General features: G+C 47.5%; 1 protein-coding gene across 4 annotated transcripts in view; it reads right to left on the minus strand.

Moving 5' to 3' along the window:
• Positions 1-568: 568 nt before the first annotated feature.
• LOC134927942 (enoyl-CoA delta isomerase 2-like) overlaps positions 569-19911 on the minus strand; it is a 132459-nt gene continuing 113116 nt past the window's right edge. For all 4 annotated transcript variants that reach the window (XM_063923074.1, XM_063923072.1, XM_063923073.1 and 1 more), the window contains one exon: positions 569-2633. In XM_063923074.1, the coding sequence (XP_063779144.1) occupies positions 2478-2633 (156 nt within the window). In that variant the 3' untranslated portion in view covers positions 569-2477. The remainder of the gene's footprint in view (positions 2634-19911) is intronic.

Raw genomic sequence — 19911 nt, forward strand, 5'->3', positions numbered from 1 at the left:
GGTGGAAACCACCGCGGTGGGCCCCACTACCTGGGGGCTCCTCCTCAACCTCTAGGGATCAGGTTTCAAACTGTGCACTAATCATAATACATATGTTACATTATACTGCACAGGGCTATGGTGTATTTTCTACAGTGTATTGCTGTTATTAATCTGGTATATTATCTTGCATGCACTAGCAGTATTTACTGTGTATTTTATCAAGGGGCCCAGACCATAAACTCACTAATGGTTAGCCAAAGCTCTGTGCGGAGTGGCCTCACCCCCTCTGGAGACTGGCCACACCCCTAAACACAGGCCCCTACCACTGCATTCCCCCGGTGGGCCCTTAATGCACTAGTCCAGGCCTGGCCAACCTGTGGCTCTCCAGCTGTTGTAAAACTACAAGTCCCATCATGCTTTGCCACAGTTTTGCTATTAATGAATGCTAAAACCGTGGCAGGGCATGCTGGGATGTGTAGTTTCACAACATCTGGAGAGCCACAGGTTGGCCAGGCCTGCACTAGTCCAACACTGCTGCTATTCTCAAAACTGAAATGAAAGTGAGAGAACATCATCCACATCATAATGAGTTTTTAAAAATGTTTCTTTATTTGTTCAGTAGATACTTTTTTTTTTTATATAAAAAATGTATATAGTCAAGATAAATTGTGAACTTTAAATGTGGCTTAAATGTCCAAACACCACTAAATTCTATGTGCAGCATGTATTTAGCCTTCACAGAAAAATAATTTTCAATATTATGGGGTGTATGCAAGATGCAGTATACTAAACTAATTATGCTATCATCAAATAGGATCAGTGGAGCTCTAAAAGCAGCGGGATTTACACTGAAAAGTGAGCTGTGGCAAATATTCATGGGACTATACTTATCAATTTAGTAGTAACCAATGTCTCATGAATATAAGTCAGGTTGTGTGATATTAGCAGGTGCCTCAGTGATGTTATTGGTTCCTAGCAAACTGATATGCTGCATGCTTGCTGAGGCCACAAACTGTTTCCTCCGCTGTCTATAAGATGAAAGTTCCACTTTAATCGAAATGCGATAACAATGTTGGAGTCACAAAGACACAACGATTAAAGCAGGCCTGGCCAACCTGTGGCTCTCCAGCTGTTGTGAAACTACAAGTCCCAGAATGCCCTGCCACAGTTTTGCTACTAGAAAATGCTAAAACTGTGGCAGGGCATGCTAGGATGTGTAGTTTCACATAAAAAGCATGTTTTGCCTGTTACTGTGTTTCCTTCCATCATGCGCTCCCTCCCTGCTTTGCATCAGTTGTTTTTGTTTAACAAGATTATTTGCAGTTCATGTGTCCCCAGAAAAAGGGGTAGCCATCACAATTAAATTGTGCCACTGGATCACAAAGGAGCCAAGCCACCCGTGAAGAGGATTAGCAGCCTCAGCAGGCAGCAGGAGGCAAGCGCGGGCTGAGCTGGCCTATAGAGACATGGGTCGGGTGGGGCTGGAGATGAAGTGGTACGAGGGGATGGAGCTGAAGACACGGGGCTTGGGAACCACAGGGTGGTGGGCCTGAGAAAGATGGTGTGATGATGCTGATAGACTCAGGGGGACACGGTTGAGAGACAGGGTGGGGTGAAGGCTGAGAGACACAGGGGGGAGAGAGAATGAAGCTGGAGAGACAGTTGGGGGATGAGGTGAGAAATAGAAATGGTGCTGGAGAGACATGGCAGGGATGGTGCTGGAGTGGCACAGGTGGAGATGAGGCTGGAGAGATGGGGGTTGTGGGGGAGCAACACAGGCTGGAATGAGGCTAGAGAAGCACAGGGGGGATAAGGCTGAGAAAACAGGTGAGTACGATGCTGAAGAGACAGGGATGAGCCAATGGCTGACTTGCCTGTCCCTAATGGGAAGAGATAGGGGGCCCCAAAAACATGAGTGTGCTGTCCCGAAGATTTCTGTTGCTGTCCCTGTCTACAATAGTTCACTATTATTCAATGCAGTATAGTTTTCCTGCTCAAACTGATTATCATAATAAGCAGCAAAGCTGCAAAATAGTCCCTTGTATGCTAAACAGATTATGGGCAAAAGTATGCCTGTTAGTATGATTAAAACATATAAATAATATGCATTTTAAATGCATTAACTTATTCTTCTCCCTGAGGTTACCAGCAGAATTTAAAAAACACTCCTGTGATTTCTCCAGTCAGCAGTAGAAGAGCACTATAACTATGGCACAATTGAATCCATCACCAAATTGGGACATTGGTTACATTAAATTATATAACACAAGAGTATACATGGTACAGCTGACTTGTCACCATATAACAGTGGAATGGTGCAAAACATTAATACAAAGTGTTACTACAGTAAAAAGTGAAGATTAGGGATATAATGAAAGGTAATTTCTAAATATATAAAACTGCATTTCCTAATTATGGGTTCTTTGCATAATCCATTTTAATTGGATAATGCAAAGAACCATAGTAATGTAATGTAGTAAATGATGAAAGAAAAATCACAGCTTTGCCTTGCGTTGGAAAAAAAGCTGTACTGCCTTGAGGGAGTCTTCGGAATTGGCTCTTTTAGCGAGAAGTTCAAATTCTTTCTCACAAACAGCATGAAGTTTTTCCTTTTCCACATTGCGAATCAACTGCTTGGAGAGGGTCAGACACTATTAAAGAAAATGATGGAGTTATTATTTTCCGGAAAGGACCAGTATTGGTTTTAGGAATTTAGATGACTGATTATTCTCAGAATTGAAATATTTGAAGTTTGCAAAGTATATGCCCACCAACGTAATACATCTTGAACTTGTCTGTAGGTTTAGTTGTTACAACAGATATCTACTTAGTGCCATCATACTGAAATATATTTGCAGGATGCCACTGATAACACTATATGCCTACTGTCTTTTGAGCAGTCTGAGTGTCCCTCTTGCTCTGTAAATGTATTATTTACTATAACGTTGCAGCTGATAATCAGCCAGTAACACTGAAGACGGAAGCAATTTCCATTCGCATTGCCCAAACTATGGGCCTAATTCAGACCAGATCGGTGCTGTGCGTTTTCGCACAGCAGCGATTAGGTCTGAACTGCGCCGGCGCTGCATTGTGACAGGCAGAGGTGGTCGCTGGAGGGGGCGGGACGGCAGCATTTGGCCGCCATTTAGGGCCATTGGGAGGGCGGGCTGCTGCGGCTGCGTGACGTCACACGCAGCCGCTGCGGCGAGTAGCTCCTGCCAGCGAACAGGAGCTGTGCTGGTAGGGAGCTGCTCTTCAAGCTTTTGTACTTGTGCGGCGGGGCAGGGCCTTACATACGGGGCAGACTAGCCCTGTGCTGGGCGTCCCCCCGCATGTCAAGGAAGCTGATCGTAGATGCGCTAAATTTAGCACATCTACGATCAGGTCTGAATGAGCCTGTATGGCCTACAGTTGTCTCAGGGAATACATTCAAAAAGTCTAGAGCCCCAGAAGGTTCACATGTACTGCAATAAGAGGTAAGTGATTCTCAGTGCAAAACAATTTGCAGATAATCTAGTTTTTAAGTAATGAGTGACTAAGTGGGAGATGTATCAAACCTCGGAGAGAGAAAGTGGAGAGAGATAAAGTACAAACCAATCAATTTCTGACTGCCATTTTTAAAACACAGCCTGTAAAATGCCAGATAGTAGACAATTGGTTGGTACTGTATCTCCCAATTTATCTCTCTGCAAGGTTTGAAACATCTCCCCCTGTCTATTCTGTTGGGCTACATCTTATCAATAACAAATCAATATAATGCTGGTAATTTTACAAATGATTTACAGTTGCTAATGTGCAGGCTAGACTATGATCAGGATCCCCTGCATATATTGGAGAAAACGCCAAATGACAAAGCATACAATAACAGTTACAACACTTCAAACTTGTAGGTACCTACTGTATGATGTCCATGTAAGTGAATCTATAAACGTATAGATAATTTCCATTATACAGTCTGAAAGTCAAATAGGACTATAAAACATTTCAACTCAATTATATACAGGATAACAGAATAGTGCACTATTTAGCACAGTGTTTTTCAAACAGATTTAAAATATTATACAGGCTTGTCTTATGATGTCATATTAACACATTGCAATTTATCAAAGTGATGACATCACTATAAGGCCACATTTAAAGCAACTCTGTCACCAGGCCCTCTTATGTTTTTTTTTATGCCCTGCACATTATGTGGTAAGGAAAATAAATATACGTTGTAGTAAGGTTCCACAGGATAACAATGGGGTATGATGGAGCGACAGCGGATTGGCACCAAACGATCACAAGCTTTCAGTCCTCCCAGGATTCAATGGGCCCGTCTATATATCCCCGCCCACTGGCTCAGGCAAATCAGTTGTATTCCAAAGCATTTAGGCAGGAGCATCATGTAGAGCCCTAATCAGGCAAGAAGACCACACATGCACACAGGCCCGGCGACAGGGGGGGTCAAAGGGGACACCCGTATGGGGCCCCGAGGATCAGGGGGGCCCCGAGTATCAGGGGCACACAAAATGTTTAGGCAGCACGTAAGAATGCTGTGTGATCCATGCAGCGGGCAGGGCAGCAACACAGCTGCCGGACCCTGCTGGATCCAGTGGAGATACGTGGCAGAGGTGCGATGGGATGAAGTGGCAATGTCAGCAGTACTGATAAGTCAAATTGACTCATTACAGTATACTGTGGCTGGCTGCGGGACGTAACAGGACAGGAGAAGTTCCAGCTGGTTCAGCACCTCTCCTTATGCTTTCTCCCCCTCCGCACCTCCAGCCCACTTTGCCCGTCCACTATACTCTGCACAGTGCTGTTGTCCCCACCTGCTGTCTCCCACATTAAAAAAGGGGCGGGCGAGCAGCGCTGCACAAACTCCTTTGGCCCGCCTCCGCAAGTCCCCCTGCTGCTGGTGCTGGCCTCGGCGGCGGGAATGAGACGACGTGATGCCATCACCTCACGTCCGTCTTTCCTGCCACATAAAGAGAGCCGTGAGAACACCCACGCCGACAGTGACTATCAATGGGGGAACAAAAGAATAAGGTAGTTAAAAGCTGCATGTGGTGGTGGTGGTGGTGGGGTTGGGGGGGCGAGGGAAGATGTGCACAGTGCCAGCGATAAAGTGAGCTGGGGTGGAGAGCTGTGTGTAGGATAAAGTGTGCTGGGGGGGGAGAGCTGTGTGTAGGATAAAGTGTGCTGGGGGGAGAGCTTTGTGTAGGATAAAGTGTGCTGGGGGGAGAACTGTGTGTAGGATAAAGTGTGCTGGGGGGGGAGAGCTGTGTGTATGATAAAGTGTGCTGGGGGGGAGCTGTGTGTAGGATAAAGTGTGCTGGGTGATGGGTGCTGTGTTGGGAGAGGGGTGCTGCGTCAGTGGTGAAACTAGTGGCGGTGCTAGCGGGCACCAGACAAATCTTGCCTAGGGCATCAAATTGTTTAGGTCCGGGTCTGGCTGAATGCACTTCGGGCCACCCACAAATTATTTAAATTTTAATTAATTTCCAACACAAACATATATTTATATATGTAGTACATATCGAGGGGGGGAGTTGAGGGTGTAGGGGGCCCCCAGAGATATCATTGTATGGGGCCCCAAGATTTCTGTTGCCGGCCCTGCATGCACACCCTTCCGTACCAGAAGGAAGAGGCTTAGTGAGTAGGAAGATCCTCAGATCAGGTGCGTCAGGGTGGGATCCCTGTGGACTTAGGAGAAATACCATTTTCTCTTACGTCCTAGAGGATGCTGGGGACTCCGTAAGGACCATGGGGTATAGACGGGCTCCGCAGGAGACATGGGCACTCTAAAGACTTTAGATGGGTGTGCACTGGCTCCTCCCTCTATGCCCCTCCTCCAGACCTCAGTTAGATCCTGTGCCCAGAGGAGACTAGGTGCACTGCAGGGGAGCTCTACTGAGTTTCTCTGAAAAAATACTTTTTGTTAGGTTTTTTTTTATTTTCAGGGTGCACTGCTGGCAACAGGCTCCCTGCATCGTGGGACTGATGGGAGAGAAGCAGACCTACTTAAATGATAGGCTCTGCTTCTTAGGCTACTGGACACCATTAGCTCCAGAGGGTCGGAACGCAGGTCTCACCCTCGCCGTTCGTCCCGGAGCCGCGCCGCCGTCCTCACAGAGACGGAAGATAGAAGCCGGGTGAGTATGAGAAGATAGAAGACTTCAAAGGCGGCAGAAAACTTCTGATCTTCTATGAGGTAACGCTGCGCGCCATTGCTCCCAACACACACACACACGCTGGCGGCACTGTATGGGTGCAGGGTGCAGGGGGGGCGCCCTGGGCAGCAATTATTAACCCACTAGGGACACTGGCATAGATATATACTACGGAGGCAGTATATTGCAAAACCCCCCGCCAGTATAAAGATTTGAGCGGGATCGAAGCCTGCCGGTAAGGGGGCGGAGCTTGATTCCTCAGCACTAACCAGCGCCATTTTCTCCACAGCACGCTGCAGAGAAGCTGGCTCCCCGGACTCTCCCCTGCTGAACACAAGTACAGAGGGTAAAAAAGAGGGGGGGGGGGGCACACTTAATTGGCGCAGTGAGTATATTTATAAAAGCGCTGTACTAACTGGGATTTTATTCCAGTGTCCGGTGGCGCTGGGTGTGTGCTGGCATACTCTCTCTCTGTCTCTCCAAAGGGCCTTATTGGGGGACTGTCTCCATATATATATATATATATATATATCCCTGAGTGTGTGGGGGTGTCGGTACGTGTGTGTCGGCATGTCTGAAGGGGAAGGCTCATCTAAGGAGGAGGTGGAGCAGATGATTGTGGTGTCTCCGTCGGCGACGCCGACACCTGATTGGCTGGATATGTGGAATGTTTTAAATGCAAATGTGTCTTTATTACATAAGAGAATGGACAAAGCAGAGTCCAGAGAAAAGACAGGGAGTCAATCCATGGCTTTGGCTGTATCACAGGGCCCTCCAGGGTCTCAGAAACGTCCCCTGTCCCAAGTAGCAGACACTGATACCGACACGGATTCTGAGTCCAGTGTCGACTACGATGATGCTAGGTTACACCCAAGGGTGGCCAAAAGTATTCAGTACATGATTATTGCAATAAAAGATGTTTTGCATATCACAGATGACCCCTCTGTCCCTGACACGAGGGTATGCATGTTTAAGGAAAAGAAACCTGAGGTAACCTTTCCCCATCTCATGAGCTGAACGCGTTATTTGAAAAGTCTTGGGAAACTCCAGACAAGAAACTGCAGATTCCCAAGTGAATTCTTATGGCGTATCCTTTCCCTGCACAGGACAGGTTACGGTGGGAATCCTCGCCCAGGGTGGACAAGGCTTTAATGCGCTTGTCCAAAAAGGTGGCGCTACCGTCTCCAGACATGGCAGCCCTCAAGGATCCTGCTGATAGCAGACAGGAAACTACCTTAAATCAATTTATGCACATACGGGTGATTGCTCAGACCGGCAATAGCGTCGGCTTGGGTTTGTAGCGCTGTAGCAGCTTGGGCAGATACCTTGTCATCTGACATTGATACCCTAGATAGGGATAGCATTTTATTGACCTTTGGTCACATTAAAGACGCAGTCTTATATATGAGAGACGCTTCGAGAGACGTTGGGCTGTTAGGTTCGAGAGCCAGCACCATGGCGATTTCTGCTAGGCGAGCCCTGTGGACCCGCCAATGGACGGGTGATGCCGACTCAAAAAGACATATGGAAGTTTTGCCTTACAAGGGTGAGGTTTTTGTATGGGGAAGGTCTCGCGGACCTGGTTTCCACAGCTACCGCGGGTAAATCTACTTTTTTACCTTATGTTCCCCCACAGCAAAAGAAAACACCATGATATCAGATGCAGTCCTTTCGGTCGCATAAGTCCAGAAGAGGTCGGGGCTCTTCCTTCCTCGCCAGAGGTAAGGGTAGAGGGAAAAGAATGCCTGCTACGGCTAGTTCCCAGGAGCAGAAGTCCTCCCCGGCTTCTACTAAATCCACTGCATGACGCTGGGGCTCCACTGAGGGAGTCCGCGCCGGTGGGGGCACGTCTTCGACTCTTCAGCCACAAGCTGGAATTCGAAGACGTGCCTCCTCGCCGATTTTTCAAATCGGCTTTACCAGCTTCTCCCCCAGAAAGGGAGATAGTTTTAGCTGCAATTCAAAAACTGTGTCAACAACAAGTGATTGTCAAGGTTCCCCTAGTTCAACAGGGGAAGGGGTACTATTCAACCCTGTTTGTGGTCCCGAAACCGGATGGCTCGGTCAGACCCATTCTAAATCTAAAATCCCTAAACCTGTACTTGAAAAAGTTCAAATTCAAGATGGAATCGCTCCGGGCAGTTATCTCCAGCCTGGAAGGGGGGATATTTTATGGTGTCACTAGACATAAAGGATGCATACCTTCATGTCCCCATATATCTCCCTCATCAGGCATACCTGAGATTCGCTGTACAGGACTGTCATTACCGGTTTCAGATGCTGCCGTTTGGGCTTTCCACGGCCCCGAGGTTTTTTACCAAGGTAATGGCGGAAATGATGGTGCTCCTGCGCAGGCAGGGAGTCACAATTATCCTGTACTTGGACGATCTCCTGATAAAAGCGAGATCGAGAGATCAATTGCAGAAAAGCGTGTCGCTCTCCCTGAGAGTGCTGCAGCAGCATGGCTGGATTCTAAATCTACCAAAGTCACAGTTGATTCCAACGACTCGGCTATCTTTCTTAGGCATGATTCTGGACACGGAAAAGAGGGTTGTTCTCCCGATGGAAAAAGCCCAGAAACTCCAGAACATGGTCAGAGACCTGTTAAAACCAAAAAAAGTGTCAGTCCATCAATGCACTCGAGTGCTGGGAAAAATGGTGGCGACCTACGAGGCCATCCCCTTCGGCAGGTTCCATGCGAGGACGTTTCAGTGCGACCTTCTGGACAAGTGGTCGGGGTCCCATCTACAAATACATCAGAAAATAAGCCTGTCCCCCAGGGCCAGGGTGTCTCTCCTGTGGTGGCTGCAGAGTGCTCACCTTCTAGAGGGTCGCAGGTTCGGCATTCAAGACTGGGTTCTGGTAACCACGGACGCGAGCCTCCGAGGATGGGGAGCAGTCACACAAGGAAGACATTTTCAGGGACTATGGTCAAGCCAGGAGGCTTGTCTACACATCAACGTACTGGAATTGAGGGCCATATACAACGGCCTACTACAAGCGGAGAATCTTCTTCGCGACCTACCGGTTCTGATTCAGTCAGACAACTTCACAGCTGTGGTTCATGTAAACCGCCAAGGAGCAGAGTGGCAATGGCAGAAGCCACCAGGATTCTTCGCTGGGCAGAAAATCACGCAAGCGCTCTTTCAGGAGTCTTCATTCCGGGAGTGGACAACTGGGAAGCAGACTTCCTCAGCAGACACGATCTCCATCCAGGAGAGTGGGGACTTCATCAAGAAGTTTTTGCAGAGATAACAAGTCAGTGGGGACTTCCACAAATAGACATGATGGCGTCACGCCTCAACAAGAAGCTTCAGGGGTATTGTGCCAAGTCATGGGACCATCAGGCAGTAGTGGTGGACGCCCTGGTGACACCATGGGTGTTTCAGTCGGTCTATGTGTTCCCTCCTCTTCCGCTCATCTCAAAAATACTGAGAATCATAAGACGAAAAAGAGTGCAGACAATACTTATTGTTCCGGATTGGCCTCGAAGGGCCTGGAATTCAGATCTTCAGGAAATGCTCACAGAAGATCCGTGGCCTCTTCCTCTCAGGGAAGACCTATTGCAGCAGGGGCCCTGCGTGTTCCAAAACTTACCGCGGTTACGTTTGACGGCATGGCGATTGAACACCAAATCCTAGTGGGGAAAGGTATTCCGGAGGAAGTCATCCCTACTCTGATTAAGGTTAGGAAGGAGGTGACGGCGAAACATTATCACCGCATCTGGAGGAAGTATGTATCTTGGGGTGAAGCCAAGAAGGCTCCTACTGAAGATGTCCATCTGGGCAGTTTTCTCCACTTTCTACAGACAGGAGTGGATATGGGCCTAAAGTTAGGCTCCATTAAGGTACAGATTTCGGCCCTATCAATTTTCTTTCAGAAGGAATTGGCTTCTCTCCCAGAAGTCCAGACTTTTGTAAAGGGAGTGCTGCACATCCAGCATCCTTTTGTGCCCCCAGTGGCACCATGGGACCTTAACGTGGTGTTACAGTTCCTAAAATCTCACTGGTTCGAGCCTCTTCAAACGGTGGATTTAAAATTTCTTACTTGGAAAGGGGTCATGTTGTTGGCCTTGGCATCTGCAAGGCGGGTGTCCGAATTGGCGGCTTTGTCTCACAAGAGCCCCTATCTGATTTTCCATGTGGATAGAGCAGAATTAAGGACTTGTCCTCAATTTTTGCCTAAGGAGGTTTCATCTTTTCATATGAACCAACCTATCATGGTGCCTGTGGCTACGGGTAACTTGGAGGATTCCAAGTCCCTTGATGTAGTCAGGGCCTTAAAAATTTATGTAGCCAGGATGGCTCGGGTTAGGAAAACAGAGGCACTGTTTGTCCTGTATGCAGCCAACAAGCTTGGCGCTCCTGCTTCTAAACAGACTATTGCTCGCTGGATCTGTAACACGATTCAGCAAGCTCATTCTACGGCTGGATTGCCGTTACCAAATTCGGTAAAGGCCCATTCCACTAGGAAGGTGGGCTCTTCTTGGGCGGCTGCCCGAGGCGTCTCGGCATTACAGCTTTGCCGAGCGGCGACTTGGTCGGGTTCAAACACTTTTGCTAAATTCTACAAGTTTGAATCCTTGGCTGATGAGGAGCTCATGTTTGCTCAATCGGTGCTGCAGAGTCATCCGCACTCTCCCGCCCGGTCAGGAGCTTTGGTATAAATTTGAGCGCAAATGCAATTAATAAAATTGTCCTCTAGGACGTAAGAGAAAATAAGATTTTAAACCTACCGGTAAATCTTTTTCTCCTAGTCCGTAGAGGATGCTGGGTGCCCGTCCCAGTGCGGACTAAATTCTGCAAGACTGGGTACATAGTTATAGCTTACATAAGGGTTATATTACAGTTTTGATCAGTCTCGGGCTGATGCTGTTTTGTTTCATACTGTTAACTGGTTCGTATGTTCCAAGTTGTACGGTGTGGATGGTGTGGGCTGGTATGTATCTTGCCCTTAGATTAACAAAAATCCTTTCCTCGTACTGTCCGTCTCCTCTGGGCACAGTTCTCTAACTGAGGTCTGGAGGAGGGGCATAGAGGGAGGAGCCAGTGCACACCCATCTAAAGTCTTTAGAGTGCCCATGTCTCCTGCGTAGCCCGTCTATTCCCCATGGTCCTTACAGAGTCCCCAGCATCCTCTACGGACTAGGACAAAAAGATTTACCGGTAGGTTTAAAATCTTATTATCAACGGTAAGTTCTTACCATAACGTATATTTCTCCGGCAGGGTCCACAGGTTATCCACAGGATAACAATGGGATTTCCCAAAGCAATTTAGTGGTGGGGACGCTCCTGATTGGACAGGAGAACCTTTTGTCCGAATTCAGCGTCATGAGAGGCAAAAAGTATCCAAGGCATAATGTCTAATGAATGTGTTAATGGAAGACCATGTGGCTGCCTTACATATCTGTTCTGCTGAAGCACCATTTTGTGCTGCCCATGAAGGACCTACCTTACGAGTAGAGTGAGCAGAGACATTAGCTGGAACAGGGAGATCAGCTCGAGAATATGCTTCTGAAATCGTAATTCAAAGCCATCTTGCCAGCGTCTGTTTAGTAGCAGGCCATCCTCTCTTGTGAAATCCGTAGAGAATGAAAGACGCATCTCCTGCAGAAAGTCCCGATACCTGAAAAGCCGGGACTACAATTTCTTCATTAAGGTGGAATTTAGACACCACCTTAGGAAGATACCCAGACCTAGTTCTGAGAACTGCTTTATCTGGATAAAAAATCAGAAAAGGAGAACGACATGACAGCGCTCCTAAATCTGACACTCTTCTAGCTGATGCCATAGTCAGTAAAAAGAGAACTTTAGCTGTCAACCATTTAAGATCCACTTTATTAAGTGGTACAAATGGAGCAACTTGAAGGGCTTTCAGGACCACATTTAAGTCCCAAGGCACTGTAGGAGGAACAAAAGGAGGTTGAATGCGTAGCATTCCCTGGAAAAAAATATGCACATCCTGTAAATGTGCAATTTTCTTTTGGAACCATACAGTCAATGCTGATACTTGTACTCTCAAGGAAGCCACCTTCAAACCTTTATCCATTCCCGCCTGAAGAAAATCTAAGATCCTAGAAATCTGGAAAGATTTCGGGTCCATATTTCTTTCACTGCACCAATGAATATAGGTTTGCCATATTCAGTGATAAATGCGAGCTGAGGAGGGTTTCCTTGCTCTGAGCATTGTTTGAATTACCTGTTGTGAGAATCCTCTTGACTTCAGGATAGAGGTTTCAAGAGCCACGCCGTCAACGATAGTCGATCCAGATGCCTGTGATAACAAGGACCCTGCATTAGTAGATCTGGACGTTGAGGGAGCAGAAGTAGAGAATCCATCGACATTCTCTGCAGATCTGTGTACCAATGCCTTCTAGGCCAAGCCGGAGCTATTAGAATCACGGCACCCTTTGCTTCTTTTATTTTCCTCACCACCCTGGGTAGCAGGATGATCGGAGGAAACAGATACGCCAGATGAAAGTCCTATTTCACTGACAGGGCGTCCACATAGATCGCTCCGGGATCCTTTGTTCTTGACCCGTATGCGGGCACTTTGTTGTGCAGACGGGACGCCATGAGATCTATCTTTGGCAAACCCCATTTGTCTACCAGAGTCTGAAAGACTTCCGGGTGTAGAGCCCATTCGCTTGCTTGAATGGCATGTCGACTGAGAAAGTCCACTTCCCAGTTTAAGACTCCTGGAACGAATACGGCAGACAATGTTGGAAGATGGAGTTCTGCCCATTTTAGTATGCGACTTACCACCTTCATTGCTGATTGACTGCGCGTTCCTCCCTGATGGTTGAGGCATGCTACCGCCGTTACATTGTCCGAGCGGATCTGGACTGGTCTTCCCTGAAGAGTGTCCTTTGCCTGAATCAGTGCCATTTATATGGCCCAAAGTTTTAACAGATTTATTGGCAGGCAACTTTCTTCTGTGGTCCATTGTCCCTGGAACCATAATTTTCCGGACACTGCTCCTCAGCCTTGAAGACTGGCATCTGTTGTCAGGATCTCCCAATCTGATATCCAAAAGGGTCTCCCTTTGTCTAGATGGGATGTCTGTAGCCACCATGCTAATGACTTTCTTACCTTGTGTGAAAGTACCATAGTCTGTTTCTTTATTGTCTGATATATTCCATTCCATCTGGCTAGAATCAGACGCTGCAGAGGTCTGGAGTGGAATTGTGCATACTCCACCATGTTGAATGTTGACACCATCAAACCCATCAGTCGCATAGCTGCGTGGATTGATATTGTTTGACTGTGTAACAACTCCTGAGTCCTTGACTGTACCTTGGCTATCTTGTCCCGAGGTAACAATACTTTCTGCAGACTTGAATCCAGAACAGCCCCCAAGTGAGCCATCCGTTGTGACGGAACTAGAGATGATTTTGCCCAATTTATGAGCCATCCGTGCCTCTGCAGACATGTTATTGTCTGTTTGAGATGGTCCAGGAGCAATTTCTGTGATTGTGCTAGGATTAACAGGTCATCGAGGTATGGAAATATTCTTATCCCCTGCTTGCGAAGATAAGCTGCCATAACCACCATGATCTTGGTAAATACTCTGGGTGCTGTGGTTAACCCAAATGGTAATGCCTGGAACTGAAAATGCTGCTGGAGGATAGAGAACCTGAGATAGCACTGATGGGACAGTGCTATAGGAACATGTAGGTAAGCATCCTGAATATCCAGCGATACCATATAATCCCCTGGTTCCATGGCCAAAACTATGGAGCGTAATGTCTCCATGTGAAACCGTGGTACCCAAATGTATTTGTTCAGCATTTTGAGATTGAGACTTGGCCGGAATCACCCATTTGGCTTCTGAACCAAAAACAGGATGGAGTAAAACCTCTGTCCCAATTGTGCAAGGGGTACTGGAATGACTACTCCTGACTGAAGCAATTTCTGAACTGCTTCTTGCAAAGCCCTGGCCTTCGTCTCTACTCGAGACAGGCTGGTGCAGAAGAACCTTCAAGGAGGATACTTCTTGAAGGGAAAAACATAACCTAGAGATACCACTTCTTGTACCCAGGCATCTGTTGTAGACTGCTGCCATATCTGTGCAAACTGAAGAAGTCGGCCCCCTGCCATGGGGTCCCCCAGGAGGAGGCCTGCACCATCAGGCTGATGGCTTATTCTCTAGTTTGGAGACTGGCGTTCTGGTAGCCCATTGTTTTTTCGCCTTACCAATTTTATTATATTGGGGCTGCCTACGATCACTTTTTCCTTTTGCTTTTCCTTGTGACCCAAAGGGCCGAAAAGCAGGACCCCTACATTTGGGGTTATATGTTGAAGGAAATTTTACCTTTTTTGAGTCTGCTTCTGACTCCAGAATATCTGTCAATTCCTTACCAAACAGAATACTTCCAGTAAAAGGCAAAGATTCCAGAACCTTCTTAGATTCTGAATCAGCTTTCCATGTACGTAACCAAACTGCTCTGCGAGCAGCTATTGTTGAAGCTGATGCCATGGAGGCGATAGTGCCCATATCTAATGCTGCTTCTTCCAAGAACATTGCAGCCTGTTTTATATGAGCTATACAGGATTCTTGCTCCCTTGAAGGTGCTGATAGTCCATCTTCCAGTACCTCTATCCAGGCAGCAACTGCTTTTGCCATCCAAGCTGAAGCCATGGCTGGCCTTAGTACTGCCCCAGACAGAGAAAATATGGTTTTCAGAAAACCAACCACTCTCCTATCCGTGACATCATCCAATGACGTTGATGGCAAAGGCAATATAGATTTTCACACTAATCGAATGCAATGTGTATCTACCTTGGGAGCCATTTCCCATTTTAAACAGTCCCCAGCTGGAAAAGAATAATTGGAATCCCATTTTTTGGGAATTATATATTTTTACTGGGTGTAGCCCAAGCCTCTTCCATGTTTCCGTTAGCTGTTCTGACCCTGGAAACTCAGTCTTACCTGCTTTGGGACGTTTAAACACAGGTACCTTGGCTTTTAACACAGGCTCTGCTGAATCCTCTATGGATAGAATGGCCTTTATTGCTCTAATTAACTCAGCTATCTCCACTGAGCTGAGACCTTCTACTTGTTCTTCGTATGCCGAAGAAGAGTATATAGATCTTTCATCGTCTGATGAATCATCCTGTGTAGCCTGTGAAGTTGACGGTTTACTTACACTCGGTTTTTCAGCTTATCTTTTTGGAGAAGCTGGTGAGGGAAATGATATACCGTAGGTAGGGAGCTGCATGTATGGGTTATTAGTGTACCCCATTTCTGGTAGTGAAGCTGTAGGAATTACCCGTTCAGCTATACTGGACAAGGTCTGTGCAAACATCGCTCAAGGTGGATCTATCTGTACCTGACATTGAACAGGGATCTGCCTTGTAATCTGCTGAAATGCAAAACAATTTGCACATAAACCATCCTGTACCAGATCCTGAGAGGATAATACAGTTTTGCAAGACAAACATGATATGAGTGTTGGTGTTACTGTGAGTGTACCCTCGTCACCTTTGCTGCTCTTAGTCATGATAAATCGTCAGAACTTTAAAAATGTACTACACAGTTTGTGACTGTAATCACTTTAACCTTCTAAAGTGATATCAATCTGACCCTACCCATGCACCAGCATTGAGGACCAGAAGAAACAACTGACAAACATATTAAAGTCAGCAACCACACTAGCGGTCAGTCACTTGTTATATATTAGTCATATGAGCACATAATCAACTACAAACATTTCAAAGTATATAGGAGTACATATTACTGAATTCTGTTTTATACAGATCTTAAAGTATTCAGACGCAATGCGAAGAAAACCACAGTAATGTACACAGACTCATATGCAATAGGCACTTAAATTCAACTTCATACTGCAAACGTAGATAGAACTTTAGTGCTGCATAACCCGTACTCAGTAGAGTGGGATACAGACTCATCTCACTTCCAAGATCGATCAATACGTTAGCAAACGCTGAGTGGATTCAGACGCTACTAGGGTACACCGCCGCGACAGGAATTTTTAGTGAACACAGATGCACTGTGCATACAGACGCACCGGTCATACAGATGCCTGTACTGCGACCGGGTCTCCTCGCGGTAGCGCTTAGTGAACACAGACGCAGCGGCCTATGCTGCGACCGAAACCCCTTGTGGTAGCGTCTGAGACGGAAGTGAGGTAACAGTTCATGGCGGGAGACTCGCGGAAACTGGTCATGAACTGGGGTGAGGGGAAACCAGGAGAGCGTCTAACTCCCCTCCCCACCGCTGACATCAACCCTAGGGATCGCAGCCTCATACTAATCCTGGTGCCTTATGATCCCTAAGGCCTAACGCTGGAGCACCCGTGGTGGCGACGCGTCAGCTACTGTTTGGTAGTCTCCTCTCAATACAGTGCGGCTGTGTCCGTATTCCCCGACTACGTGGAACCGATGCCTTACCTTCTCCCCATGCTCTGGCCACAGCCTGGTAACGTCTGCTTGACCTGCTTGTATATCCGACACAGACGCCCGTTGAGACAGCACTGTACACATGGGTAAGCGTTGTTGCGACCCGGCAGAGAGTTGTTGGAGCGACTCTTTCCAATATACGTATAAGACGCTGTTAAGAAAGATCGCTCAAAAACAAAGTAAGTCTATAAAAACCCCTAGCTTCCATTGGAGAAGCTAGGGGTGTCTCCAGGTAAGCTGGCTCTCAGATGCTGTAGGAGCCATTATCATGTTGCCTTACATTGGGCATTCAGACCCAGACATATGTGTAATTATTTGTGGGGTGCGGTGGCCCCTATGTCGGTATGGCTGGGCGGCTCCAGGTCGGCACACCCTAACACTATTAACACTTATGATTTTCCCTATCACTTTGTATATATTTTTGTATTGTAATTATTTTAATCACTCTTCACTTACATAGCACTTATGTGCTTCTTATTAACCCTTATTGATTTTCACCTGTGTGCTAACCTGGGGTAGCCGACCTGTGCCGATGTGATGGGGTCCTGCACCCTGGACCCATACCTAGTATTAGGGACCCCCAGTGACGGAGACGCCTTTTTGATCGGCCTGGGGGCTTAACCCTCTCTATTGGTTTCCTTTTCATTGGTGAAGGAGCTGACCCTTGTCGCAACGTACCAATTTTCGGTATTTTGTGCATGTGCAGGAAGCGAACGGGTACTGCAACACAGGACGCAGAGCAGCAGCAGACTGTCAGTGATGGCCTCTGTTTGTGAAAATGGCAATGCGTTACTGCCAATTAGTGGGAGGGAAGAGGCCAGGGATATCCATTGTAGGACGGATATTTCCTGATCTCTGCGACGGACAGCTTAAATAGCACATTTGATGCTGCAAACCGTCTGATGGTGGGTGAGAGACCAGATGCTGCTTTCTAGGATGCAGCTCAGTACACTACTGCGATATGCAAATGCATGGGGTTTCTGGTTGCCCGTAAATCCCCTTCCCCACAGCCTAGCCAACAGCCACTTCCTGCAGTATAAAGGGCGGAATGGAGCTACTGCACAAGCCCAATGGCAGCAGATTTTAATACCAATGGGTAAATGCATACCCTCCAACATGACCTGTTCCATTAGGTACAAAGGCCCAAATGTATTAAGCCTTAACAAGAGATAAAGGTTAGACACATAAGGAGTGATAAATGACCAGCCAACCAGCTCCTAACTCATTTTTCAAACACAGCCTTTGACGTGGCAGTTAGGAAGCTGATTGGCTGGTCATATATCACTCTTTATCCATCTCCACTTTATCTCTTGCTATAGCTGAATACATTTGGGACAAAGGGGGTGTTAGGCGCGGCGGTCTTCGGCCGTGCCCTGACTGAGCAGCGGTCACGGCCGCCGCGCCTCTCTCCTTCCCTGTCCCCCGCACGGCGCCTAGCAACGCCAGGACGCCGTGCGTACGATAGCCGCCGGGTCCCTGGCAATGCAGGACGCCGTGCGTGCAGGGCCGCCGGGTGCATAGCAACGGGGACGCCACAGGTGGACCGCGTTCCCCGTTGCTAAGAATAGTTAATTAGGTTGCTCGTGCAGCAGGGCAGCTGCACGGCAACTAGTAATTAAGGGTCTGGGGGCTGGTCCTGCTGGCCCTCCTGTTATTGGCCAGCAGGGCCTTTTTATGTGAGCCAGCACACTGCAGCCCCGCCGGTGATAGCTTCTTGTATGCTGTTCCTGCCTTGCAGAACTCTGTTCCTGTCAGCCGTGTTTGGTGGATCTTGCTCCCTGCCCTTTGGTACTTTGGAGGTCCGAAGCCGGTCCTGGGAATCCTTCTAGTCCTTGCGAACCTGTTTGTCATCTGGGGTTCTCGCCCGGTTTCGTGAGTAGCGGCTTCTGCCGTGTGTTGCGGCCTATGCCGCTTAGTGTTTACTTTACTGTGAATTGGTGCATTTGCGGAGGTTTCCGCTTTCACTGTCCTCCCCGGAACTCGGCGGTGCCGTGTAGGGGAGCGGACAGTGGTTTCTTTGTAGTTCTTTTTCCTTTGGCGGGTAAGACAACGGAGGTAGGGTGCTAGGGGCTATTTCCTTCCCATTTCCCAATACCAGCATTCCGTCTTGGTGCTCAGGACTCACTACATAAGATCTCCCCTGTCCTGAGCATCAGGATCGTAACATTATCACCGGCCCACATAAAAAAAAAAAAAAGGTTTAATTTTTTCCGTTGTATTGGTGGGCCTAGAAATTCGGCCTCATGAATCCGGCAGGTTTAGGGCCAAACCCCAGTCAGCTTTTGGTTAACCAAATACAGGAATTAACTCAGATGGTTCAGGACCTTACTCTTCGGGTGAGATCGCAGGAAGATCTTTTGCGAGCCTCCCCGAGTATGGTTCCAGAACCAAAGATGCATTTACCTGACCGTTTTTCGGGTAACCGAAAGGATTTTTTTAATTTTAAGGAAGCTTGTAAGCTTTATTTTCGTTTAAGGGCCCCGTTCCTCTGGTACGGAGTCTCAGCGGGTCGGGATTGTGATGTCTTTACTTCAGGGTGATCCACAGACTTGGGCTAAGAGCGGATGATGCTGCTTTGTTATCAGTAGACGCCTTTTTTAAATCCTTAGGCCTCTTATATGACGACCCAGATAGAGAAGCATCAGCTGAGAGTCACCTGCGTGCCCTTAAGCAAGGCAAAAATCCAGCAGAGGTGTATTGTACCGAATTTCGCCGTTGGTCGAACGACTGTGGCTGGAATGACCCGGCCCTGCGCAGTCAGTTTCGCCTCGGACTGTCGGAAGTGATTAAAGACAGTCTCCTTCAGTACCCCGCTCCTGAGACTCTACACAAACTCATGGAGCTCGCTATTAAAATTGATCGTCGTCTCCGAGAGCGGAGGGCTGAAAGAGGAACAACTTTTAGTCCTAATCCATGTGTATATACTTTTCCTGAGGACGTCGAGGGGCCCATGCAAATGGGTCTCTCCCGGCTGTCCCCAGAGGAAAGAACCAGAAGGTTAAGTTCTGGTCTTTGTTTGTATTGTGGTGGTAAGGGACATATCGCACGTAACTGCCCGAACAAGCCGGGAAACGCTCTGACCAAGTGAATTGTGAGGGGGTTCACTTGGGTCTGCAGTTAATCTCCTCTAATAATTCTCTATTAGTTCCGGTAAAGATTTCCTTTGGCAGCCTCAGTTCGTTGGTGTCGGCCTTCGTCGACAGTGGAGCTGCAGGAAATTTTACGGATTTAGCTTGGGCTAAGGCTTTAGGCGTTCCACTGATACCCTTAAATAGACGTATCACCATGCACGGCTTGGATGGGGGTCCGCTTTCCAATGGGGTTATTACTCACCGCACACCTCCAGTATTGCT

This window comes from Pseudophryne corroboree, chromosome 5 (assembly GCF_028390025.1).
Source record: "Pseudophryne corroboree isolate aPseCor3 chromosome 5, aPseCor3.hap2, whole genome shotgun sequence".
Lineage (NCBI taxonomy): Eukaryota > Metazoa > Chordata > Amphibia > Anura > Myobatrachidae > Pseudophryne > Pseudophryne corroboree.